The sequence below is a fragment of the Trachypithecus francoisi genome, unplaced genomic scaffold, assembly GCF_009764315.1.
Source record: "Trachypithecus francoisi isolate TF-2019V2 unplaced genomic scaffold, Tfra_2.0 Lachesis_group12, whole genome shotgun sequence".
NCBI classification, from domain to species: Eukaryota; Metazoa; Chordata; class Mammalia; order Primates; family Cercopithecidae; genus Trachypithecus; species Trachypithecus francoisi.
Genome location: NW_022681457.1, coordinates 111836588 through 111863220, shown reverse-complemented (window position 1 = coordinate 111863220; position 26633 = coordinate 111836588). Strand labels below are relative to the sequence as shown.

The 26633-nt window shown below is 51.2% G+C and overlaps 1 protein-coding gene across 5 annotated transcripts in view; it reads right to left on the bottom strand.

Annotated features, from left to right (window-relative positions):
* Positions 1-25773, bottom strand: part of DHRS3 (dehydrogenase/reductase 3) — a 53993-nt gene extending 28220 nt beyond the window's left edge. Inside the window, exons 1-2 of one of the 5 annotated variants that reach the window (XM_033228297.1) lie at positions 23959-24172; positions 2403-2411 (exon numbers count right to left, since the gene is read on the bottom strand). Coding sequence is in view for 3 of the 5 variants with exons in the window: in XM_033228295.1 (XP_033084186.1) it covers positions 24525-24719 (195 nt within the window). In the remaining 2 variants the exon portion in view is untranslated. Of the gene's footprint in view, positions 1-1645; positions 1963-2402; positions 2412-7646; positions 7666-23958; positions 24173-24524 lie in introns of those variants that run through there. The other 4 variants (XM_033228295.1, XM_033228293.1, XM_033228294.1 and 1 more) reach the window with 4 other exon arrangements.
* Positions 25774-26633: the final 860 nt, after the last annotated feature.

Genomic DNA, 26633 nt, shown 5'->3' with positions numbered 1-26633 from the left:
CAGGCACTTTGGAGGCCCTGGGATCCAGCGGGGAATACATTTATCCCGCTTGCAGAGTTTGCTTGTATGGTAAGTCCGGGGACGACGAGCATGAACACTTGTTCACAAGAACGAATGACTGTTATTAAGTAGAGGTGGCTAGAAGTGCATGTGAGGAACACATAGCTTTGTAGGGGGTTGGAGGGAGTGATTATGGGGTGGGAGTGGTATTTAGATGGGGGGATGCAGGGAAGTCCTCTTGGTTAAGGTAACATTTTGGAAGAGACACGAGGGAAGTGAAGGAGGGAGCGATACAGACTTGTGGAGGAAGAGCATCCCTGGCGGCGGGAGCAGCTGGTGCAAAGGCCCTGGGGTGGGAATGAACTTCCCCAGCACAGAGACCAGCGTGGAAGAGCAAGCGGGAGATATCAGCCGCAGCAGGACTTTGAATTCTATTCTGAGATGGGGTAGACTGGGAGGTTGTAAGCAGAGAAACAACAGCCTCTGACACGAAGCTGGAAGGGGCTGGTCTGGGGTGCTTAGGTGATGGGAGAAGAGGGATTCCGGACGGCTGCAGAGCTGGGTGCTACAGAAAGTGAGCTTCCCAGATGACCCCAGAGCGTTTGGCCTGAGAAAATGGAAGAATTGGGTTGCCGTTCCCTGAGCCCCAGCGCCTCCCTCTCCAGGAGGGTTGGCTCTGGCAAGCCCCAGGTGTGCGGGAAGAGAATCCCAGGTCCCTTCAGCCTCCAGGACAATTGCTTCACGCAGGGGGAGGGGGAGGGGAGGCGGTGAGGGAGAAAGCAGTTCCAGGTGGCAAGGGCAGCTCCCGCGGAAGAGGCTGCCCCAGCGCCGGGGACCCACCTAGAGCAGCGGGGTGAGCCCAGTTTCCAATAACAAAGTGCCCGGGCCGTCCCAACCCTGGCCCTGACACCTAACGAGCTGCAGCCGGCTCTGTGCGCGGCCGGGAGGCCAGCCTGGCTCACATGATGGCGTGAGGGGGTGGCAGGAGGAGCCGCCAAGCCTCAGCGGGTCGGGCAGGAGGCTCCAGGAAGTCTTTCTGAAAGTGGGCCCAGGGGCGGGCGCGGGGCGGGGCCGCGGGGGTCCCAGGAGGGGCTGGGCGGGGCTGCAGTGCTGGGTGGGGATCGGGCTGGGATCCCAAGCGGCGGATGGGAAGGGGTGGAAAGGGGATGGGAAGGGGCGGGAGATAGATGGGGAGGGGGTGGGGCGAGGCTGGGGTCCTGGGTGCAGACTGGGAGGAGACTGGGTGGAGCGGGTGAGGAAGGGGCCAGTTGGTGTCCCGGGAGCAGATAGGGAGGGCTTTGCGGAGAAAGCGTAGGAACAGGTTGGGGTCCTGGGCCGGGCTGTGAAGGAAGGCCGAGATGGAGTCAGGGTACAGATGGGGGGCAATGGTACAGGCTGGGGGCTGTGGAGAGGAGCTGGGTTGGGATTCTGGGGGCAGATGGGGAAGGGGCAGGGTAGATGGCTGCAGAAGGGGGCTGGGTTGAGGTCTCAGGTGCAGACAGGGAGGGGCTGGGCGGAGGGGGTGAGGAGGGGAGCCGGGCTGGAGGCCGGGGCGCTGCTGGGGTCCCCCTCCCGCCCCGGGACCGCCCGCTCTTGCCCAGACCCGTCGGTAAACAGACGCCGTGATGTCACGGGCGCCGCTGACCTGTGGCTGAACCCGGAGCTGTAAATGAGATGCAAGGTGCCAGCAGCCTCCGGCCGCAGGGCCTACGAGCCACACGCGCTCCTCCGCCGGCCCGAGGTTACCCCAGCTGCACACACGGACAGGATGCTGCAAACGCCACCAGACATTGCAACACGCAGCCAGTCTGCTGGCCGCCGCGTGAACCGTCCCGGCAGCCCTCGCCGTCTCCCTGACGGGCACCCGCCTCCCTGGAGCGGCCTTGCTCCCCCGGAGCACCCCTGAGGTTGGCAGCTCCCACCCCTCCGGGGGCAGCCTCTCCACTAGGGTCTCCGTCTCCGCTTCCCCCAAGGAGCCTCTAAACCCGAGGGCTGGGCCTCCAGGGTCAGCTTCGGGTTTTCGTGGGAAGAGACTGGGGAGGTGCCTGCCTTTGCTCCGGGCTTTCTGGGAAGCTCATTACTTCTCCCTTGCAAAGACTGGATGGGGGGTTGCGGGGACGGTTTCCAGGTATAAAGTGTCCCGTTGGCCGCGCACCGCCCCTCCCTTCCGAAGCAGGGGGCCTGTTTATCCCGCGGAGCTCCCAGAGCAGCCCTGGACCGCACTAACTTGGCAGCCAGCGCTCAGAGCTGAGCGCCTTGCACTGCCCTTTGGAATGAAAAGCAGCCTGGTTGGGGCCTCAAGGAATCTGCTCTGGAGTTGATTTGCTGTGTGACATTTGGATGAGTCACTTGGCATCTCTGAGCTTCACCATCTCCATCTGGGGAAGCGGGGAAAACTGAAACTGGCCTCCCTGTGCTGGTGTGGGGAAGGTCAAAAGTGCAAGAAAATGCTCACCAAGCCGCAGGGCCGGTCAGAAGCCTCAGGCACAGGGGGCCTGGCACTGCGAGAACTTGGAGACCCTCAGAGAAACCAAGGCTGCCCTTCTCCTCACCCACTGTCCCCCCAAAAAACTGGGCCTCTGGGTTTATTGTGAGAAGCTGGGGTGACCAGGTTTTGGGGATGAATAGTCCCCTCTGGCTTGAGGAGACCCCCATTGACTCCCCTACTTGGACCCCATTAACTAATGACCACCCTGCCTTGTGGGGGGTGGGGAACCTACAAATGACCCCAGATCTCCTCCCGCCTAGACAGAGTCTTGCTCTGTCACCCAGGCTGGGGTGCAGTGGTGCGATCTCAGCTCACTGCCACCTCCACCTCCCAGGTTCAAGCGATTCTCCTGCCTCAGCCTCTCTCAAGTACCTGGGATTACAGGCGCTCACCACTGCCCCTGGCTAATTTTTGTATTTTTAGTAGAGATGGGGTTTCATCATCTTGGCCAGGCTGGTCTTGAACTCCTGACCTCAAGTGATCCACCCACCTCAGTCTCCCAAAGTGTTGGGATTACAGGCGTGAGCCACCACGCCTGGCCTGAAATAACCCCAGATCTTTAGCAAGTACCCCTGGAGTGCAACAAGGCACAGCTGAACTCCAGCCTTGATTCCAGCTTCTCCTTCACTGAAGTTAATCTTTACACCCTTCTCCCTCACATCCCTCTGCTTTCTTGTCTTTGCAGCACTTAGTCATTATCTGAAGTGATCGTGGTTCTCTGTTTGCTTGGTTTTTGTCTATTTTCCCCATTCTGAAACACACGCTCTCTAGAATGGAAGCTCTCTGAGGAATTTCCAGACCTGGCTTGGTAATCAGGTGCACAGTGACCGTGTGAATGAATGAATGAAATCATTTTGCTTCTTCTGTGAAACATTAGTAACTTCCCTTTGAGGGGACCTTGGGAGGGATGAAGTTGACAACCTGTGTGGTATGGCTATCGTTAGAACCAGCCACATTAATTCGCAGGGTCCCTTGTTCAAAAATTGTAAAGAATTTCAAGATGGTGACAGCAGAGCCTCAAACCAAGCGTAGGGTGCTTCTGAGTGTGGAGCCCAGTGGGAATCGCTGGGTCACACCCAGGAAGCCAGCCCCAGCCATCACACAGAGGGTGCCCAACAGAAACAGCCATTGGGACCTCGTGCCAAGTCACAAGCCTTCCACGCTCCCCCGGACAGCAGGAAACACAAACACAGCTTCCGCAGAGCCACTCCAGGGAGAATGTATCACACATCCCTGGCAGACAGGTGACACCTGGCAAACTAAAAGTTGCCCACACATCCAGTCTCTGCATGTGCAGGGGCAGTAGATATGGCAGGGTATTAGCTGTAGGGGAAAGAGGAATCATAACAACAGGTAACCTGGGCAAGATGGCAAAAGCGTGTCTCTACTAAAAATACAAAAGTTAGCCGGGCATGGTGGTGCGCGCCTGTAGTCCCAGCCACTCAGGAGGATCACGTGAGCCTGGGAGGTTGAGGCTGCAGTGAGCTGAGATGGTACCAATGCACTCCAGCCTGGGTGGACAGAGTGAGACTCTGTCTCAACAAGTAAAATAAAAATAACGGGCCGGGCACAGTGGCTCAAGCCTGTAATCCCAGCACTTTGGGAGGCCGAGACGGGTGGATCACGAGGTCAGGAGATCGAGACCATCCTGGCGAACACGGTGAAACCCCGTCTCTACTAAAAAATACAAAAAATTAGCTGGGCGAGGTGGCGGTCGCCTGTAGTCCCAGCTACTCGGGAGGCTGAGGCAGGAGAATGGCGTGAACCCGGGAGGCGGAGCTTGCAGTGAGCTGAGATCCAGCCACAGCACTCCAGCCTGGGCAGTGAGCGAGAACTCCGTCTCAAAAAAAAAAAAAAAAAAAAAAAATAACGACAGTCCTTATCATAATTAGCATTTATTTAGGAGCTTCTCTGAGTTCAACAATGAGGTTTACGGCCCCTTATCCTCTGTTCTAGAATCAAAAAGCTCTAAAATCCTAATTTAATTTTGACACACGCATTTAGAGCAAACCCTAATTGGAACCATCATGAGGCTACTTCTGGTCTCTTCATCCCACTGTGGTGACTATCACTGTGATTACGGGTGGCTGCCCTAGGCCTTGCTGTGGGTGTCACTAGGTATATGGCCTATGTGCTAGATTGCATTTCTAAAGTCCAAAACATCAGACCTATGAGACACAGCTAGCCTTAAGGGTTTCAGATAAGGGTCTGTAGACTTGAACTCGGCTTCTTTTTAGAGATAAGGCACTGAGACCCTGGAAGTATAAGTAATCGGTCAAGAGCAAAGCCAGGAATTAGCTGAGCAGAAACCCTCAAACCGCATGGCGGTACCTCTCGGAGCTGCTAGCAGAAGTTAAGAATTCAGCTCTTGTTTTGGAAAAGGAAAGAAACATTTTACTGGAGTATCTCAGCACCTCCCTCATACTCCAACATGAAATTCAGAGGTCACTGAGCTGGTAGGCTCAATCACACACCAGTCTGATGCGTCCCAGGGAGACCTTCAGCTAATTAAACATAATTTATGGACCAGCCTCTAAGGACAAGCCTTAAATTACTTGCAAGCTGTGTCAAGGTAGCTATCCTACAGGCTATTAATTAGGTATCAGCTTAATCTCTGCTAGGACGAAGGTCAACTGCCTTGGAGTTGACCCTTCTGGCTGACTGGTCTCATGCTGTCAGGCTGTGGCTCTGGGCCCAGAGGGCCAGGGTATTCAGGGGAAGTGGGACATTCAATGGGAAATGGCCAGGCCAGCACACCCTGCAAAGACCAGGATGCTGGGAGAAAAGCCAGGCCCTTGGCCCATGGGGCCAGGTGAGGCAGGAATTTTCCCAAGCACCAGCCCCACAGAAAGTGATTTTCAGTGGTCGTCAGAGAGCATCACTTCCCTCCAACATCAGAGAATTCTGTGGAAAATCAGGCTTCTGTCACCTTCCATTAATGTGGGCTGGCCATGCATCCTATAGAAAGGACTGGTCACGCATCCTGTAGAAAGCCTTCAGTGGCTCCCTAGCAGAGCTCCCAGTCACGTCCAGACTTCACCCCACAACCACCAGGCTCTATGAGGTACGACCCTGTCCATCTCTCTCCACTCCCTGCTCACACTTTGTTCTGGCCAGGCCAGGGTCTTTTTCCCAAAGGAAATAAACTCTCTCATCTCCCATTTCCTAGCTCCGCTCTTTCCCTCTGCCTGGGATATTTTCCTTCTGCTGCTTCCATCTCATCCTTAATGCCTCAGCTTAGACCCCAGTCCTAGGCACAGCCAGGTTTCCTTTCCTAGAAGGCAGGCAGACTGCCGAGATTCGAATCCCATGGCTACCTGGGCTATGTGACCTCGGGCAAGTATTTCACCTCTCTGAGCCCTAGGATTTCCATCTTTAAACTGGGAACAGTGACTGTGTCATAGGGTTGCTCTGAGAAGTAAATCAGATTGTCCACGTAAATTGTTGAGCACATGGGTAGCACTTGATTAACAACAAAGACGGGTGAAAGCCCCCGTCTGTGCTTGTAGCTGCCTCCAGCCATGGTCCACCCTACCAAGGCACCCATCCCCACCAGGGTCACTGCAGGCTACTGGTCCATCTCCCCAGCAAGACTGCAGATGGGTGTCTTTTTCCCTTGCCATAGCTGTGCAATGTCAACCATGTCCTTGTGACCAGGGAAAGCCCCTCTCCCCCAAATGCCTTTCGCTTCTGTCAAATCCACTCTGCAGGAAGCCATCTGGGATGATTCCGTTTTCTCTCCTGTGGAGAACCTGCCCACCCAGGTGGGGCACAATTAAGGTTCCCTGTTTTGGTTTTGCTCTCCAAGGGCAAACCCTCCCCGATGACCAGCTGCACTGCCAGTTGCTCTACAGCAGGGACTGTGACATCTTCCCCTTCCTGTGTGAGCTTTGTGCTCAACAGGTGCTCAGGACAGACCCAACCCACATTTTTCATCCCCTGCCACCACATTCAATAATCTCCTGGAATCTTCCCAAGGTCCCTGGGAGGCTGGGATTTGCACTGCCACTTTACAGATAAGGATACCGAGGCTCGAGAGTGTAGCTGACTGAATGACGCCCGTTCTCCGAGATGCCTATGTTTTAATTCCCAGAACCTATGAATCTGTCACCTCCTATGGGAAAAAGGAATTCAGGTTGCAGCTGGAATTCAAAGGACTAATCAGCCAATTTCAGATAGATTGTCCTCGATTCTCCAAGAAGGCCCACTGTAACCACAGTAGACAAGGCAGGCAGAGAGTCACATGGAGATGTGACTAGGATGTGACTAGTTGACTTTGAAGATGGAGGGCCATCTTCAAAGTGGCTACGAGCCAAGACATGCAGCTAGCTCCCAGAAGCTGGAAAGGGCAAGGAAATGGATTCTCCCCTAGAACCTCGCGCAGGAGTGCAGCCCTGACCCCTTAATTTTAGCCCAGTGGGACCCGTGTCAGACTCCTGCCCTTTAGAATTGGAAGGGAGTAATGTGTGTTGCTTTAAGCCACTAAGTTTGTGATAATTAGTTATAGCAGCAACAGGAAGTTGATCTAGAGGTGCTAAGGGATGGGTCCAAGGCCTCTAGCCAAAAGAGCTAGGATTGAAACCTGAATCTGCCTACTTCAAAGTCTACAGTCTCTCAAAGGCACAGCATCTCCTCCCCACACGAACCTATCAACAGCACTTATGAATAAAACAAACACAACAAGCCATTCCCGCCTTCATGAAATGCCCTGGAGACTTTGGTAGAGAGTGTAGTTATGATCTGTAGCCTCATCATCACGGCCAGCACTTACCGAGCACTCGCTTTGTGGCTCTGAACTTTAAATGTATTATCTCATTTAATAGTCATTTGACAGATGAGGAAGCTGAGGCTCAGAGAGGTCCAGTAACTTGCTCAAGGTCACACAGCAAGTGAACAGAAGAGCCAGCATATGAACTTTGGTGTGGTTGACTCCTGAACTCAAAATCTGAATCTCTATGCTTTACTGGCTCCTTGAGAAAGAAAGAACCGCACATCTGTGTGTGTGTGCGCACGCGTGCACGCACACACACACGTACACACACATGAACATTTCCACTGACTTGAAGGCTCAGGAGACATCCCCAAAGCCAAGGCATGGATCTGCTGGCTGAGGAGGTGTGAGCCCTTGGAGGACACCATGTGCCCAGTCCACACTGACCTTGTGTCTTGCCATCCCTGAAGGACCCCATCTCCTCTGCTGTGTACTCACAGGGAAGTGGCCCGGAGAGGCCAGGTCAGACTCTTTAATTCTTTGGCAACTGGGATGTAAGAACATGGGCCGTGCAGCCAAGGGTGGACAGAGGCCACGTGGGTGTGTCTGGCAGGACTGCCTGCCTGCATGAAGGTCATGCTGCCCTTTACAGTCACACTGGCCCCAGCTCCCCACGGTGACCTGCTGCAGGCCTGTGAGAGGGGCTACTGCTTGCTGGGCTGGGGGAGCTCTAAAAGGACTCCAGGCCGGGTGCGGTGGCTCAAGCCTGTAATCTCAGCACTTTGGGAGGCCGAGGCGGGCGGATCACAAGGTCAGGAGATTGAGAACATCCTGGCTAACACAGTGAAACCCCGTCTCTACTAAAAAAGTACAAAAAATTAGCCGGGCGTGGTGGCAGGTGCCTGTAGTCCCAGCTACTCGGGAGGCTGAGGCAGGAGAATGGCGTGATCCCAGGAGGTGGAGCTTGCAATGAGCCAAGATCGTGCCACTGCACTCCAGCCTGGGCGACAGAGCAAGACTCTGTCTCAAAAAAAAAAAAAAAAAAAAAAAAGGACTCCACAGACGCCCCCACCAACCACCTTGGAAAGACCCGATATCATCTCTGTCCTGCTCCCTGCCTGCAGCTGAAGGGGAGGGAGAGCTGACCTCTCGTACCTGTGAACCGTGACCTAGCAAAGGGCTTCCTTTCCTCTTGTATCACAGTGGCCTTACATCGTCTAGAAAAGGTTCCAAAGTCAGTCTGTTGACAACTTGCTGGACTTCGGTGGCTGAGCATTTTGCCTCTTTGAACTACAATCTCCTTGAAGGCAGAGATTTTAGCTCAACCCGGAAAAGTCTATTCTATCTTTTTTTTTCTTGGGGAGATAGAGGGGGGTAAGGCATCAGTAAATAACCTCATAAGGTCTGCAGGATGAGATCTGGAGGGCTGCCTCATACAGGCAGGCCTGGCTCTCCCAGCTGTTTCCCTGTGGCATGACTGAAAAATGAATGTTGTCCTTCCACAAGAAGGTGTACTGGACCCCTTGCTCCTGCTCATGGTACCCCCATCTCCCCTGCAGAGAAGCCCACTTCCCAACTCCCAAACCCTATGGCTTGGTTGGGGCTGGTATACCCTGGCTCAGAGTCTGGCCATGACTCACAGCTGGCCAAATAGAGCACCATTTCCTTGGTTCAGGCTCACCCAGTCACTGCCAGAGAGACCCAATTCCTGGACCCTTCCAGGACTTCTGGGCAAAGAACACCTACCTGCCTGTCTACTCGAATGGGAGCTGGGAGGGTTACGTTACCAGCAGCAGGGGGCAGGTGTGAGCAGCCCCGTGGCAGAAAGGTCTGCCTAAAGGTGAGGGGAGAGAGAAGTTCCCCTGAGTCCTGACAGTACTGGCCCCTGGAGAGGTGCCCGAAGTCAGCCCTACCCAGGGAGTTCTGGTCCCGTGAGTCAATAAACCAATCAGCGGAACACCTCCAGATCCCCTATCAGGAAAGCAGGAGGTGAGGTAGTTTGACCCATGTAGACTGCCTGGCTACAGACTCCACTAGGGGCCATCAGCGCCATCTTTTCCGTGAAGGTATCAACCAAGAGGCAAGACTCATTGGTTACAAGCAGACATCCTGGGGTCCAATCCTCCTGGGTCATTTACTAGCTGTGTGATTCTAAGTTACTGACCCTCAGAGTCCTGTTGGTAAGAGGAAGATGATAACAGTACCCACGCTGGAAGGTTACTTCGAGGAGTAAATGACCTTGTGACATGTCAGGGCTTAGAACAGTCCCTGGCACATAGTAGGTACTTAGTAATCACTGGCTCTAACTAGCTACAATGGGTTAGTCATGCATTTATTCAGGCAACAACCATTTATTAAGTATCTGCTGTGGGCCAGACACTGTGCCAGTTACCAGATACTTGGTGAGTGAGGAGGGCATGCCCCCTGCCCCTGTGGATATCAACAAGCAGCCACGAAGCGTGGTAAGTTGCTATGGTAACCCCAGACTTTGGCCTCACCGCAGCCCAGTCCTGCCCAATTGAGCTACTTGGACGCAGAGATAAAAATGACTAATGTCTTGGGTGGGGGAAGTTGGATGATTGTGGGGGTTGGGCAGCCAGGACCAGAGAGGAGACCATACCCCTGACCAGCCTCAGCCCTTGGGTTGCAGAAAGGCCTATGTTGGACCAGCGCCTGCCTGGGAAGACAGGGGCTGTGCCACGGGTCGTCTCAGCAGGGGTGAGGCCTTGGGTGGAAGGGAGATGGCCGGACTCCCTGTAGGGAGTGGTTCCCTCCCACAGACTTCTAGAAAGGGTCAAGGGCTCCAATTCCAGTGAGGGCTTCTGTGGCAGGGGCAGAACTCTCCCCTTCCTGGGGGAGTCCCAGAACCAGGGTGAGTCAGGCCAGCGGATTTTTTGCCTTTTGTCCCTGGTATCCTGCAGAGCAGCTGGTCTAATATGCAGAAGGAGAAGGGCTGGAGCAGGGGGTATCCACCGACCTTTACCCCCATGCCCATTGCCCCAACTGGAAGGAGTGGTTGTCTCTTGCAAACGCTCTCGCAGTCACCCAGGAGGTGATAGGAGCTATTTCACTAAATTTCCACAACTTCATTTTTCAGATGAGGGAACCAAAGCCCAGAGAGAGAGAGCTGCTCGCCCAAGGTCACACAGCAAGTCACTGGGAGGCCCCTCCTAATCTACAGCATTAGGAACTGGTTTCCAGCAGCCCTGGCCGGCACTATAAATTGCACGAGTGCACTGGCCAGAGCCGGCTTCTACCGCCCAAAAGATTTTGGCCACTGTGACACTGCCCATGGGCCAGGTCTGGGCTTTGGGGCTGAGGTTGTCAAGGCACACTCTCCCAGGGCTGGGTGTTATGGAGGCAGGGAGGGCCAGGCAGTAGCCTCCGGTGTCCTTTCTGGCAAATGGATTTAGGCTGAGTCCCCTTGGAGAAGCTGTCTCAGCCCTGGTTCGGTATTCAGGGTTTCTAGATTGTGGGCACCTCAGTGGTAGAGGAGGTGCCCAGGCTGAGGGCAGAGCAGGGTCTGGGGTTCCACACGTCTGGGGTGGGAGTGTGGGTTCCTCTGCTGAGGGGCAAAGGCCCAAGCGAACTAGAAGGCATTTGGTCCAGAAGCCACAGCACCTTGGATTAAAGAGCCAAAGGTGGAGGTGTCATTAAAGAGGGGACATCCAGCAAATCCAAGAAGGGTCCATCCAGGAGAGCGAGGGGGCTGAGTCATTTCCTTGAAGCATCATTTTCAAGCCTTATTTTTTTCCTTTCTTTAGAATAATGACTTTCTTTCAAAACGCTCACCAAAATCTTAACAAGTAATTGTAAGCCACAAAACAGAGGTGACAACACTGACCTAGTCCACAGGAAGGAGGGGTCCCTCAGAACCCATCCTGCTCCATCTCCCACTTGGCCCCACCTTCTTGGGGCCTCTAGGGTGCTCTGGAACCCAGTTTGAAAACCTGGACCTTGAACCTCAGCTGGTGCTGAGGTCTGCGTGGGGACCACGCGGCTTGGACGCTGGCATAAGTGGTTGGGAGAGGTGGGACACAGACAGGAGACTGTGTTCCCTAGGAGGCTGTTTCAGTGTGGACAAGATCATCATACGCTTCACTCATCAAAATCCCCAAAAGGCTGCTGGAAAGGGGATTTAACGTCACATTCCTTGAAGTAGGGATGGCCAATGGGGTAAGAAAGAGTGGGGCCCAGTGACCTTCACCAGGCTGACCACTGGTGGCCTTAAGCACCAGGCCACACATGTGTACTCTCCACCCTGAGCTTGCCCTGCCTTCTGTGTCACAGGATACCAGCGCATTCCCTACCTCGCACACGAGCTCTCTCCCTGGGCCTGCATCTCAGCCTGTAGGACGTGGATGGGTTTTGATTGTATCTAGTCCAAGCCTTCTTAACCTAGAGTCTAGGATAGGTGACAGGTGTACATACCCCCTTAAAAGTACAAAACTTTCAGTTGCACCTTCTTCCTGGGATAGAGCTCATATTTTCTTCAGACCCTTGAAGGGCTCTACAACCAGCAAAATTTGAGAGTTACTGCAACCCCCTCAGTTGCCACCTCCTTCGTGAAGTCTTCTAAGATTTTCCTTAATGTACAGTGATCAAAGCTCTCAGGCCACGCAGAGCTCAGTGACCTCGGGCTTAACTGGAGGGAGCTGTCACTCACTGTCTCCTCTGCAGCTGGGTCTCTGCGTGTTAAGACGTCACACTGGTTGTCAAATGAAAGAAATTCAACTGTGCTATTTCCAAGCTTGTCAGTTTACTCTTTAAAAGAAACCCGGATAACTGAGGACTATTTTATTCCTTTGGCAAGTCTCCCATTCATTGTATGCAAATACTGCTACTCAGTGCTCTAAACGATGTTTGTGTAAAAGCGGATTTCACTACATCCCTGCCCGCATCCTGTTGACTCACTCACTGCTTATCACAGCTCTCTCCAGAAACCTCTGTGTACTAAGCCCCATTACTTAACAGCTTGTCTCTTGACCTCTCCATGACCCTGAATGAGGCAGGCCAGGCCAGGCTGAGATTATTTGTTGCAGTGGGAAAAGATGGAGTGTTGAAGCTGGGAAGCCTGGGTTCAGAATCTGCCCTCAGCGACATGTCCCAGGATGGCCCCTTCACCTGGATCTCAGAAATGCTTGCTGGTGGCCGGGCATGGTGACTCATGCTTGTAATCCCAGCACTTTGGGAGGCTGAGGTGGGCAGATCACAGGTCAAGAGACAGAGACCATCCTGGCCAACATGGTGAAACCCCATCTCTACTAAAAATATAAAAATTAGCTGGGCATGGGGGCGCACGCCTGTAGTCCCAGCTATCGGGAGGCTGAGGCAGGAGAATTGCTTGAACCCGGGAGGAGGTGGAGGTTGCAGTGAGCCAAGATCTTGCCACTGCATTCCAGCCTGGGTGACTGGCAAAACCCCATCTCAAAAAAAAAAAAAAAAGAAGAAGGTCAAGGAAGACAATGAATGTGCAAAAGCACTGTGCAGTCATGTAGCATACGAAGTCACGTGGGTTACCATTGTCACACACATTGCCACAGCCACGTACAGTGCCACAGCCTTGTATATTACCATGGTCATGTACAGTATCAGTCTTCTATATTACCACGGTTATGTACAGTATCAATCTTGTATATTACCAAGGTCATGTACAGCATCAGTCTTGTATATTACCACAGTTATATGCAGAATCAATCTTGTATATTACCACAGTTATATGCAGTGTCAATCTTGTATATTACCAACGTCATATACAGTATCTCTCTTGTATATTACCGTGGTCATGTATAGTACCAAAGTCATATATAGTATCAGTCATGTATATTAGCAGCCATGTATATTACCACAATCATATATAACTACCATCATGTACAGTCCTGCAGTCACATACAGTATCAATGTATATTACCACAGTTGTGTATATTAGCACAATCATGTATTGTACTAGAGTCATGTATATTATCAGTTATATATAGTACCACAGCCATGTGCAGTACCACATCATGTATAGTACTACAGTCACATATAGTAACATAGTCATGTAGAATACCATAGTCATATACAATACCATGTCCTCTACAGTACCACAGTCATTAACAGTACCATGTATATTAATAGTGCCATGTATATTCCCATGTATATTAATAGTACCATGTATAGTAATAGTGCCATGTATATTCCTACATTCCTGCTTTTACCATAATCATGTACAAAGGGTCTTCAAAAAGTTCAAGGAAAATGCATATTATGAAAAAACTAGGCATAATATTTGAGATTTTTTTTTTACCCCCAAATAACTAACTTGTTATAACATGACTAAATGGGATCTAGTTTGAGGCACTAAGAAGGATAAGACATCAGTTTGAAAAGAACTCCTATCAGAGCAACATGAATTCTACTAAAACTGAAGCAAGAACAAACATCAAATTTACAGTGAAGCTTGCTTAGATGGAAGAATGGTGACATCATTGATGCTTTATGAAAAGTTTATGGGGACAATGCCCTAAAGAAATCAGCAGTTGGCTGGGCATGGTGGCTCACACTTGTAATCCCAGCACTTTGGGAGGCCAAGGCAGGCAGATCACAAGGTCAAGAGATCGAGACCATCCTGGCCAACACGGTGAAACCCCGTCTCTACTAAAAATACAAAAAGTAGCCAGGTGTGGTGGTGTGTGCCTGTAGGCTCAGCTACTTGGGAGGCTGAGGTAGAAGAATTGCTTGAACCCAGGAGGCAGAGGTTGCAGTGAGCTGAAATCATGTCACTGCACTTGTCTCAAAAAAAAAAAAAAAAAAGAAAGAAAGAAAGAAATCAGCACTTAATAAATAGATAACTTGTTAAGAAGGATAAGACGATGTTGAAGAGAAACATCTTCATGTTTGGAAGTGCCAGACCATCCATATCAAATTGGAAAGAAAAAATTCATCTTGTTTGTGCTCTTACTGAAGAGGACTGACAATTAACAGTAACAAAAAAAAATAATAATAATAGTAATAGCCAATACCATAGACATCTCCATTGGTTGAGCATACACAATTCTGACTAAAATATTAAAGTTGAACAAACTTTCCACTTGATAAGCACCAAAACTACTGCATCCAGATCAGGTGCAGATGAGAGCAAAGCTTTCAATGAAAATTTTAAACAAGTGGGATCAAGATCTTGAAGCATTTCTTCAAAGAACTGTAAGAGAAGATGAAGCATTGACCACTACAATCCTGAAGACAAAGCACAATCAAAGCAATGGCTACCAAGAGGTGGACGTGGCCCAGTCAAAGCAAAGGCAGACCGGCCAAGAGCAAAGGTCATGGCAACAGTTTTTTGGGGATGTTCAAGGCATTTTGCTTGTTAACTTTCTGGAGGGACAAGAACAATAAATATCTGCTTATAATGAGAGTGTTTTGAGAAAGTTAGCCAAAACTTTAGCAGAAAAACACCCAGGAAAGCCTCACCAGATGGTCCTGCTCCACTAAGACAAGGTTCCCCGTTCATTCCTCTCATCGAACAACGACAATTTTGTGAGAGTTTTGATGGGAAATCATTAGGCAGGCATCCACTTTACAGTCCTGCTTTGGCTCTTTCTGACTTCCTTTTGTTTCCTAATCTTAAAAAATCTTTAAAGGGTGATACAGTTAGGCTCTGTGTCCAAATCTCATCTTGAATTATAATCCCAATAATCCCCATGTGCTCAGGGAGAGAGGAGGTGGAAGTAATTGGATCATGGGAGTAGTTTCCTCTATGCTGTTCTCATGACAGTGAGTTCTCACATGATCTGATGGTTTTATAAGTGTTTTCTAGCTCCTCCTAAGTCCATTCTCCTTCCTGCTGCCTTGTGAAGAAGGTGCCTTGCTTCTCCTTTTCCTTCCGCCATGATGGTAAGTTTCCTGAGGCCTCCTCAGCCATGCATAACTGTGAGTCAATTAAACTTCTTTCCTTTATAAATTACTCAGTCTCTAATATTTCTCTATAGCAATGTGAGAAAGGACTAAGACAAAGGGCATCCATTTCTCTTCAGCTAATGATGTAAAAAAAAAGACTGTATTGACATGGCTGAACTCTCAGGACGCTCAGTTATTTTGGGATGAACTAGATGGCTGGTATCACTTACAAAAGTGTCTTGCAACTTGATGAAGCTTATGTTGAGAAATAATATATATATATATTTGTGTGTATGTGTGTATATAAACATATGGAGAGAGAGAGATGCAGTCTTGCTCTGTCGCCCAGGCTGAAGTGCAGTGGTGCAATCTCCACTCACTGCAACCTCCACCTCCCACGTTCAAGTGATTCTTCTGCCTCAGTCTCCCAAGTAGCTGGGATCACAGGCATGTGCTGCCATGCCAGATAATTTTTGTATTTTTAGTAGAGATGGGGTTTCACCCTGTTGGACAGGCTGGTCTTGAACTCCTGACGTCAAGTCATCTGCCCACCTCAGCCTCCCACAGTGCTGGGATTACAGGAGTGAACCACCACGCCTGGCCTATATTTTCTATTTCCATCCTGTAATTCCATTTTCCACAACCTTTTTGAAGCCCCTTTATATATTACCACAGGATATTACTAGTCACATGTGGTACCACAGCCATGTAGAGTTACCACGGTCGTGAATATTACTAGGAACCCAAAGAAACCATCAGCATCCAGTTAGGAAGCCACAGGAATCGAAGCCTGAGTGAAGGATATGAATCTGTGCCCACCCTGCACCCTCCCGCCTCCTCCCTACTCCCCAGCACCCTGGAAAGCCTGGACAAAGGAACGACATCACTGTTGGAAGATCCTGCTGAAGTAATGCTGAGAAGGGCTGCCTCCTTTTAATTTTCAAGTGTTGGTTGAAAACTGGTGTCCTCTATTCCTCTTGCCCCCTGCCCCTGCCTGGGTCATTGCTCTCACTGACATCATGACAATGACTCACAGAATCAAAGGGTAGAAGGGACCCGGGAGGTTGTCCAGAACCTAACCTCCCCCAGTGCAGAAATCTCGACACCATGTTTGCTTAAAGAGCAGCCTGTTCCAAAGGGCAGGAGGGTGTTCCTCTTGCAGGGCCCAGGTCTGCACTTTCAAGCTCTCCCCATGGGCCTGGTGTGGGCTTCCAGAACCATCTAGAACAGGTCCCATGCCTCTGTGGTACCAGAGTGCAGCTGATACCCTCTCCTGCCTCTTAAGCAGTCAACTATACTCCCATGGATTTGCCACCCAACCCAAGTCATGGCTTGTAGCCCTCGTCACCCAGCCTGCTCTCTGGATACCCTCCAGTTGCTCAAGGGCCTTATCAAAGTGCTGGCCCACATGGACACAATGCCCCAGAAGTCATTTGACAAAGTAGGACTGAAAAGCATCTCCTTCATTCTGAGCATCAGCACAGTTATCTGATTGTATTTGGAGGGGTTAAGCAGTACTGCCACTAGAAGCCTGCTTGTTGGTGTCAACTCATCCTTCCACAGTGTCAGGAGCTTTTCCAATCTGGGCATGGTGTTCACTCCAGGAACACTAAGTGCCACAAGGAGAGAGCCTTGTTTATGTGGTTCCCTGCCCCATCTCCAAGGCCTAGTTTGCTGAAATCAATGAATGGAGTCAACAGTCATGATTTCTTGGAGCCGTGTCACCCTGAAGCTGGTTGTCACTCCTCACCTAAGTTATGCAGCAAGAAATATCAGGATCTGGCTGGGGGCAAGGCTGCCCAGCAGAGCCCTGAGGGCTGGGTTCCAGGTGCCTCCCATCCCCTCCAACAGTGGCACCCCGGCCTGCTTAGATTCTCCATTTCCTTCAGCCCAGACACTTCCATCTTGACGGTAAAGATATCGGAGGAGGCCCTCAGCATCCTCTAAAACTAGTGCAAAGCTGAGAGCATTCCCTGAGCTCTGGGAAGCTCCCAAAGAAGGTGGTGAGACAAGTCTGGGTAATATTCTTGGAGGAGGCATGGAAACCCGGCGGCCTCCTAGCAGGTCCCCAACCACTGGCCTGATACCCACCATCTGCCTGTCACAGCAGCCAGGGGATCCTGCTAAGGCTTGGGTGAGGGCATGATGCGTGAGTCCTAGGATCAGCTGGGTCCACCTGTCCTTCATGGGAACCTGTCCCCCTCAGTTCTTCCTCCCCACTCACTCACTGCTCCAGCCACACTGGTCACCTCTTGGTCCTCAGACACTCCACTGTCTCCTCAGAGCCCTTGCTCTGTCCTCTCCCCAGAACGCCACTGCTCCCTTCCCACCATGCCCTTGCCTCCTTCAGGTCTTTCCTCGCGTGCCCTTCTCAGTGTAGCTTTCCTTATACCCTACCTAGAATCTCAGGCCCTCGCATTCCTGTTCTCCTTGCTTCATTGGTTTTCTCCTCATTGCTTATGATGACAATTCAATGTGCTGTTTTATTTATTTATTTATTTATTTATTTATTTATTGAGACAGAGTCTCCCACTGTTGCTCAGGCTAGAATGCAGTGGCGTGATCTCTGCTCACTGCAACCTCCACCTACCAGGTTCAAGCAATTCTCGTGCCTCAGCCTCCCAAGTAGCTGGGATTACAGGTGCACTCCACCACGCCCAGCTGTTTTTCCTTTCTAGTAGTAGTAGTATAGACAGGGGTTTCACCATGTTGGGTCAGGCTGGTCTTGAACTCCTGACCTCAAGTGTTCCACCTGCCTTAGCCTCCTAAAGTGCTGGGATTACAGGCATGAGAATGTACTGTTCTATTGATCTTGCTTTTTATCTGTCTCTCTTACTAAAATGCCAGCTCTCACTACATGGGTGGGGATTTTCATCTGCTTTGCTCCCTGCATGCCTTCAGTGCCCAGAACAGCGCCTGGCATATAGCAGCTGCTCAATAAATGTGCTGAATGTATGAATAAGTGAATAAATGAATGAGTTTCCACCAACCATTCAGTTGCTAACCTGGCACTCTCTTGTTGAGAACCTAGGCATCTGCTCATTTTCAGATTCTAAGATCTCACTCATTCCAGGGGTGCCACAGCAGATGAGCACACGTTGGGGCATGCTAGTGTCTAAATAGACTCACTTTTCTCATTTCCAGTGGGCTTCAATGGTTTCCTAATCCTCATGGTTCACCTGAATAATACGTTTGAAATGTTTCAAGTATCTTATGGACTTATATTTTTGGATTGTGTCTCCTGAAGGCAGTGGTTGGCATGGCCTCATAAAATTCTAGGTGTGTTCATGCTTTTGTCCAAGGATAAGGGAGAACGTGTAGTGTGTGGAACCCATCCCACACTGATACTGTGGTAGGATACCGCTGGTAGTGGCAGGTTAAGACAAGGGCTTTTGTTACGGCGATTGTGACAACCAGATACATTTCCTGGGTAGAAAGGACACCTCATAAATATAGCTGAGATCACTTTCTCAAAGTAGACAGCCTCGGCAAATACCAAGATGGAAATGAACCAGAGAAGGTAACTGCAATGACACAGAGATCAGAGGGCTTGGAAGGGATCTGTGCAGCCACAAACAAGTGCGCTTCATCTGAAAAGATGGAAGCTCGAAGAGCTTGAAGTCGAAACGAGAATTAGCAGAAGGGTTAGGTACACTGAAAATGAACTTGACTCAGATTCAGTATTATTAGATGGAGGAGGCATTCTTGAAAGCCCAAATAGAGAAGGTGGTGAATTAAGGAGAAAAAAACAGGAAATTTTGTGTGACATGCTAGTTACGGAACTCGGGTCCCTCATTCCCTTAGAAGCGACAGTCTGGAAATATTAACATCTTCTGCAAGAGCTGAAATAAATCCACGGCAGACAGCTACCTGTTGAGGGAGTTTTAAACGGGTGTGGGGCTCTGTGGAGCTGGGGCACAGCACATTTTCCAACTCTGAGTTGCTTATTTTTCATTTGGTGGCATCTGATGACTAGCAAAGACTGAGATCATCAGTGATAGGGACAAATGCTTTCTTCACCCGGAATTCTCCTGCTTGCAACTCAGGGAAGCCTGGCAATGCATTGCTTTCTTGGGTTGACTGATCTGTAAAATGAGAATTTTCGAGCATGCCAGGATCTTAGGGATCATTGTCACCCCTCTCATTTCATAGGTGTGCTTCTCAGCTGCAACCTGGAGAAGGCAGTAACTTTTCCAGGGTCAAGAACCCAGTCTTGGCCGGGTGTGGACGCTCACACCTATAATCCCAGCACTTTGGAAGGCCAAGAAGGGAGGATTGCTTGAGCCCAAGAGTTCAAGACTAACCTAAGCAACATAGCCAGAGACTCCCATCTCTATTTTTAAATAAATAAATAAATAAATAAATAATAAAAGCTTAGTCTCTGGCCTCCTGCACAGGTGAGAAAGACTGCAGGGGGCCATGGGGGCCATGGTCTGAGAGTAGACACCTTTGTTCCCCCAAGGGAAGGGCCTGGGGGAGTAAGAAGGAGACGTTTGTCTATTCATGAGACAGCCTCATTTGTAAGGTCAGTTGTGACCCATGCTCCAAGCGGAAACACTTCTAGAGGTCACAGGTAGAACGGGTAGCCTACCTGCCTGCTTTCAGGCTGCACAGAGAGGACAGGAGAGATGGGCCACTGCTCTCTCCCCTGTAAATGTGTTAGTGCAGCTGTTTTGGCCTGATGACTCTAGAAACCCATAGATGACCTGTCTGGACCCTTCTCTTCTTTCTCTTTTATCCTATTCCCACCAGCACTGACCTGACTCAAGAGTCTGAGGTGTAAACTCCCTGCTTACCTCCCTATCCCACGATACAGTATTTTCTTGCTTTCCTTTCTACTTCCCTCTCGCAATTCCAGCCAGGTAAAGCCTTTGATCAGGAGGTTTCTTGCACCTAGATTGCCCTTGTCACACCCCTTCTGGTTGAAACTCTTGACCTTCTTCAAGGCTCAGTCAAATGCTCCCTCCTTCATGAAACCTTTCATGAGCGCTTGCTATAAATTAACTGCTCCTCTGTGCTTCCACCATGTAGCATCCCTCAAACTTCATGCCCATCCAGAACTTCAGAATATCACCTTATTTGGAAAGAGAGTTTTTGGTGCTGTAACTAGTTAAGGATCTTGATATAATCACATTGGATTTAGTATGTGCCTTGAATCCAATAACTAGTGTCCTTATAAGAAGATGATGGGGGTGGGCGTGGTGGCTCATGCCTGTAATCCGAGCACTTTGGGAGGCCGAGGCAGGTGGATCACCTGAGGTTGGGAGTTCGAGACCAGCCTGACCAACATGGAGAAAACTCGTCTCTACTAGAAATACAAAATTAGGTGGGCATGGTGGCACGTATGCCTGTAATCCCAGCTACTCGGGAGGCTGAGGCAGGAGAATTGCTTGAATCCAGGAGGCGGAGGTTGCAGTGAGCCAAGATCACACCATTGCACTCCAGCCTGGGCAATAAGAGTGAAACTCTGTTTCAAAAAAAAAAAGACAAGACCTAGACACACACAGTGAGGAAGGCCATGTGATGATGAAAGGAGAGATTGCAGCCATGCTTCCACAAGCCAAGGAGCATCAGGAGCCACCAGGAGCTGGAAGAGATGACGAAGGATCTTCCCCTGGAGTCTTTGAGTGGAGAGGAACCCAGAACCCTGCTGACACCTTGATTTCAGACTTTTGGCCTCCAGAACCACGGGAGAATACATTTTGTTGTGGTAAGCCATCAAGTTTGTGCTAATTTGTCATGGTAACCACAGGAAGCACACACACATGGTGATTTGTGCCTTCACTGTAAGCACCTGGCCACATTCTAGGTCTTTATTCATCTTTGCTACATTTTCCTACAGGCCCAGAGCTATGCCAAACACCGAACAGATACCCCAGGCAGGTTTGCTAAGCTCGGTCTCTCAGAGACGGTGTCAAGGGACTTATGAGCTTGGGCTGGCCCCAGGGCTAGGAATGGAAGGACACAGGACTTGCTGAATGGAAGTGCTGGAGAATGGGGTTCATAAATCTACTCACAGTGCTAGTTCCTGGCTGAGTGCTTTAGGAACAGGGCAATCTACCCACATGCTGTAAATTCACTGATAGCAAGACAGAACTCCAAGCCAGTTCCCACACTATGTCCCTGAAATACCTCCCCTCAGACTACCTCTTGGAAATGGGAATTGAGTATTTGTTTGTTTTTTTGTTTGTTTTTGAGACAGAGTTTCATTCTGTCACCCAGGCTGGAGTGCAATGGCGCGATCTAGGCTCACTGTAACCTCCACCTCCCGGGTTCAAGCACTTCTCCTGCCTTAGCCTCCTGACCAGCTGGGATTATAGGTGCTGACCACCATGCCTGGATAATTTTTTGTATTTTTAGTCGAGATGGAGATTCACCATGTTGGCTAGGCTGGTCTCGAGCTCCTGACCTCAGGTGATTTGCCCGCCTCAGCCTCCCAAAGTGCTGGGATTACAGGCATTAGCCACTGCTCCCAGCCAAGGTCCTGGAGTTCTTGATGTGGTATTGAGCTCATGTATGTTGCCCCACCTCCCAGGGTTTGCAATCATGGCCCAAGACTCTAGTCCAGCCACTTGCTTGACACCAAACCAAAGGCTGGAATGGTCTCTACAAATACTTCTAAATGAACGATCCACTTCTCCCCCCGGCGGTTCCTGCTAACACCATGTCAAACTCAAAGACTGGAGCCTGGGCTGACCACTAGCCAGAAGTTAGTTCCCTTGGAGGGAAGGGGAATAAGCTTAAGGTTTGTGAATGCTTTTGTGGAAGGAATTCTAAGAGGGCATAGAAAATTGAAAAGCAAGAGCTTTACGCCTGGAGACCCTAAACATGACTGGCCCTGCCTCAGTTTGCCACAGTGCATTGTGGGTAAGGAGAGACATGTCCTAATTAGGAGCTTTCAAATTCTTATAGCCTTAGTGTCCCTTTAAAAAAAGCCCTCGCTTATTTGGGCCACCTTTGCACCCTAAGGCTCACCACCACCCACGAATATTGCCAAATGCTATTTAACTCAAGGTCATTATGGGAAACTGGGTTGTCAACTCTCCCTCCTTCCCAAATAAACAGATAACTCCTGGACATGTCAGCTATTTGCAGAGATTCTGGTACTCCTTTTTTTTTTTTTTTTTTTCCTTTTTGGGGTCTTTCCTCTCCAGATCCAATCCCACCAGAATCTAGGGTGGGAAGCTCTCAGATGCAGCCTCCACTTTCATCAAGAGGAGAAGGAACGTCATCTGTGGTTCTGCACAGCCGCCCCCTGTCTAGTATCACTGCAGGCTGTGAGTGGCACTGGCCCTTTCTGATCCAGTGCCCTTGGGCCACCCCTAAGCCCACTGTTCACACCTGTCCCCAACCCATAAATTCCCCACTCCCTCAACACTTGACCCTTTGTTCCCAACCCCACTAGGCCCCAAAACACTCCCGGCTCTGGGGGTTGTCCCAAAGTCCTCTCACTGGTGTCAGGCGAGAAGCCACAATTCCAAACTCCCCACCATGAGAGTAAACAGAAGCCTTATTATAAAGTAGCTCCAGTAATTGGTCAGATAATGGCGAGTTACAGGGAGCGCTGCTGGTCATCCTGGCGAGTCAGATGACTGAACCGATTATAAATGGCACTCGAAGTTTCACAGGCCCCCATGGATCCTGTTTTTGTTTTTGGTGACCCTGACACCAATTTAAGACATATTTCTAATTGGCCCTGGCTGGATTCCCTGGAAGAAGACGTCCAGTCCAAGTTAGGTGGGGTTTGGCTCCCGGTGCATGAACTTGCAGGCTCCATTCTGTACTATCGCACCCACCCCGCAATGGCATACACTTCTTTCAATTTAGGATTGTTTATAGTCAGTCGAGTTTTTCCAGATTGACTAAGAGTTCCTCATCTGCCTACTGTAGTCAGCTACAAGAACAGTAAAAGAGACCTAGGACTTGGGAGAGCCGGAAGACTCAGAAAAAAGTCTCTGTGGGATGCAGACAGCTAAAGACTGACAATCACATGCAACTGTCCTAAACCCCACTTTTCCCCCCACAAAGGACACTTTCATCTGCCCTTTTGGGACCCCTTCACAAAGAACTTCGGGAGCGCTTTTATGAGGCATCGCCTCAAGGAAATGAAACTGCTGAGAACAACTCTTACTTCCCCTTATTTGTTGTGTCCAAGGGTTAAAAACACTTCCCAGCTCCCCCTCCAAATGCAAGGTCAAGCAGCTGTCCAAACCACCCAAGGAGAAGAGGGAGTCCTGGACAGCCAGACCCCTGCTAGCTTGGCCACCACGGGCTCCAGCCAGCCCGGCTAGGGAAGAGTTAATCGGATCGGCTTTGGCTGATAGTTCAGGCTCCAAAGTTCAGTCCCAGTCAGAGCCACCCCGGAGGAATTGTAAATCTCAGGGCAGCATTTAACAAAACAAAAGCAACCTGGAATTACATGCAGGTTTGGTTTTCTACAGTACATGTTTACTTAATCCCCAAGGTATGCGGCTCCATGTCAGATCAGCTGGCTTTGCGGCCCTCTCACCCCCCTAGTTCACAACAGTTTAAGTTTCAAACTAATTCCCTGTTTTCGCTCTTCCTCTTCACAGGGCTGGCTGGAGACAGCCTGGCCTGCCTCCCTCTCCCGATGGCTCTGGTCACCGGGTGAGTCAGCCTGGCCTGGGCTGGGAGTTGGGTGACAGCCTGCTCACCCTCCCCGCTGTCCGGCACCAGGTCTCCAAAACCTGGAGCAAGGGGTGCCGGAACCACCAAAAAGTTAAAGGCTGTGTCTGGTGGGCAGGACCCTCCTTGCAGCACCACCTTCCAGCTAAAGGGGGAGGGATCCCCGAGGGGTGTGCTGGGGGGAGGGGACAGGGTTGAAGGTGAGAACAAGGGCTCTTTATCAGTAGCTGCTTACTCTTTCCTGCTTTCCAAACACCTGGGCCTCTCAGTGTGGGTCCGGCCAGACTTCTCTTCCCTTTTCAAACCCAAACCAAGTACCCCCTCTCGTGTCTTCAGAGCTGCAGCCGCCCAGGTTGGGGCTGGGTAGCGGGTTGCCAAGGAAAATACGAGGCGCCAGCTAGCAGGCGGCTCCCAGCTCTACCCAGGAGTGCGCACACCCTGCACTCACCAGGGTGGCGGCAAGAAAAAGGGGGGAAGGCGGGGGAGGGGGGCACAACACCTTCCTTTGGGAGGCAGGAATGTGGGAAATGGGTGGGTCTCCTAAGTTTCAGAGTGGGGGTGAATAGCCAGCCAGCCACCGATCCCAAAGGAGCGGATCAACTCTGAACCTGCCAAAAAAGACAGTCCGATGCCCGGGAAATTTACAAGGTGAAACCGACTAGCTCAGCACTCGTGGGTGGCACGGGTGAGTGGGGTGGCCGGTGACTCTCAGCTCCCGGGCGCGGGATCCCGCAGCGGCAGCAGGTGGGCTCACCCCCTCCCCTGCGGCCCCCCACTCCCTGGAGTCGCAGTGCCTGGTACCTTTCTGGCGCCGCGCTCCGCGAACTCGCGGGCGAGCTGACGCCCGATGCCTCTCCCGCCGCCTGTGATGAGGACGTTCTCCCGCGACAGGTCCCGCAGCTTGGCGGGCAGCACCAGTCCGACGGCTGCTTTCACCACCAGATAGATCATCTGTAGAGGGAACACCACCAGCGCGCCCAGCCGTTTCCACACCATCCTCCGCGCCGCGGAGTCGGGCAGGGGGCGAAAGTCCCCGGGCCGAGCAATACAGGAATTAAAAAACACCCCAAACAATAAATAGTAAACCGAATAAGGAGGAGAGAGGCGTCCCACCTGGCCACTCTTGAAATCACCTCTTCCCAAATGCAAAGCACCGGGTGAGGAAAAAAAAAAAAAAAAGATAAATTCTCCTCTGGGGGAGAAAAAGCGTCTCCTAAGGTTGGGACGGTAAAAGAGGTAGAGGGGGAAGCTGGAGGTGGAAAGTTCTAACAAGAAGTTTCTTGCCCCAGCAGCCGTTTCGGCTGGGGAATTCTCAGGTAATGTTTACAGACTGACAGAGGAGTTCAGGCAGGGGAAGAAAAAAAAAAAAAGGCACCAACCACACGCGCTCACCCTGCCTCGGTCCCGCGGTTTCAAAGTGCAAGATTAAACAAAAACACAACAAAACAAAACAAAACAAAAAAGCTGTTTCCAAATTGTAGCGCCCCCACCCCCACCCCGTCTCCAGGAAAAAAAAAAAAAGTGGGGGGAAAAAAGTGCTTGGAGCTCCCAATTCAGCCCGCGAAAGTCTCCCGACTCATTGCTATTCTTGGGCTCAGGAAATTGCTTAAACGCGATCTGATTGCCAGCAACGTGCAGGAGAAGTGGGGGGTCCGGGTGTCAGTTTCTTTACGTGCAGGGCTCGCCCTCGCGCGCGCTCGCTCGCTCCGGCTCCCTCCCTCCCCTCTCCGTTCCAGCAGAGGCTGGGAGTTGCCGCTCGATCCAGCTCCCCTTCTCTCCTTTTTAGCATTTATTGCCTTCTTTTTGTCCTTTCCAACTTGGAGAGGGTCCGGGTGTGGAGCGCGCGTGGATCGGACGCCTTGGTCTGCGCGGCCCTATTCATTCGCTCCCCGGGCAGCTGCGTCTCGGAGAGAGAGGGCGGCCCCTTTTTCCCCCATTTTTTTAATACCCCATTAAGTCTGATTGACAGTTAAAGTTGTTGGGAGGCTTCACTACCGTTCCTCTGAGTGGCTGCTGCGGCCTCCCCTCCCCCTGCGCCGTCGCGGGGAGCGCGCATAAGGCGCGCACTCGGGCTCGCCGGGACTCGCGCTCTCCCGGGACTGGCTCCCCTCTCTGCAAGCCGGGACTTGCCGCCGGTGTCCCTGAGGGCTCGCAGCTGTAACTCGAACACGCTGGAACCGACTCCGGCGAGCCGGCTGCCTTCTCGAGACATTCCTCCTTGCCCGGGCCGCCCGCGGGCCAGGTGACCACCTCTGCGTGTGGAGCAGGCCCGGGGTAGCTTGCTCATGCCTTGATCCAACCAGGTCACCCAGGGTTTTATTTGAGGTCATTTGGTCATCCCCGGCCTCCAGGTAGGATCGGGAAGCCCGGACCTCTTCTGTCTTCACTTAGAGTAGACTTTTAAAAGCCTGACCCAAGTCCCTCACGATGCTTGGGGGAAGCCGCTGGGGAGCAGGGCTTTGCTTTGAGGGGAGGGGGTAGTCAGGGTAAAGGAACCTGTGCTCCGGGTGCCAATAAAATCCCCGTAAGATTAGCTGGGAGCATATTTATTGCTCATCTGAGCTAGAATTACCTTGACTGACAGCAATTTCCTTAATAACAAAAGCCTGTAAACAAAACGTCCTATTCCTGCGCCCCTGTGCTGTGCAGCCAGCTTCTCCTGTGGATCTCCCTGGACTGCCCTGGCGGGGCACCCACTTTCTAACCTCCTGCCCTTTCCGACCGGAATGTCTCCCCTGCTGGAGGGTGGGACCGAGCTATTTAGAGTTGTCTGTTGCAGGAAGTCTGGGAGGTGAGTCACTAAAAAGCAGCCCCAGTTCAAAGTGCTGATGGGACTTGCCTCCCGCCCCCCTGCACGTTCCCGAGGCCGGAGGAGCGAGAGCGAAGCAGGGAGCTGCCCCGTAATCTGGG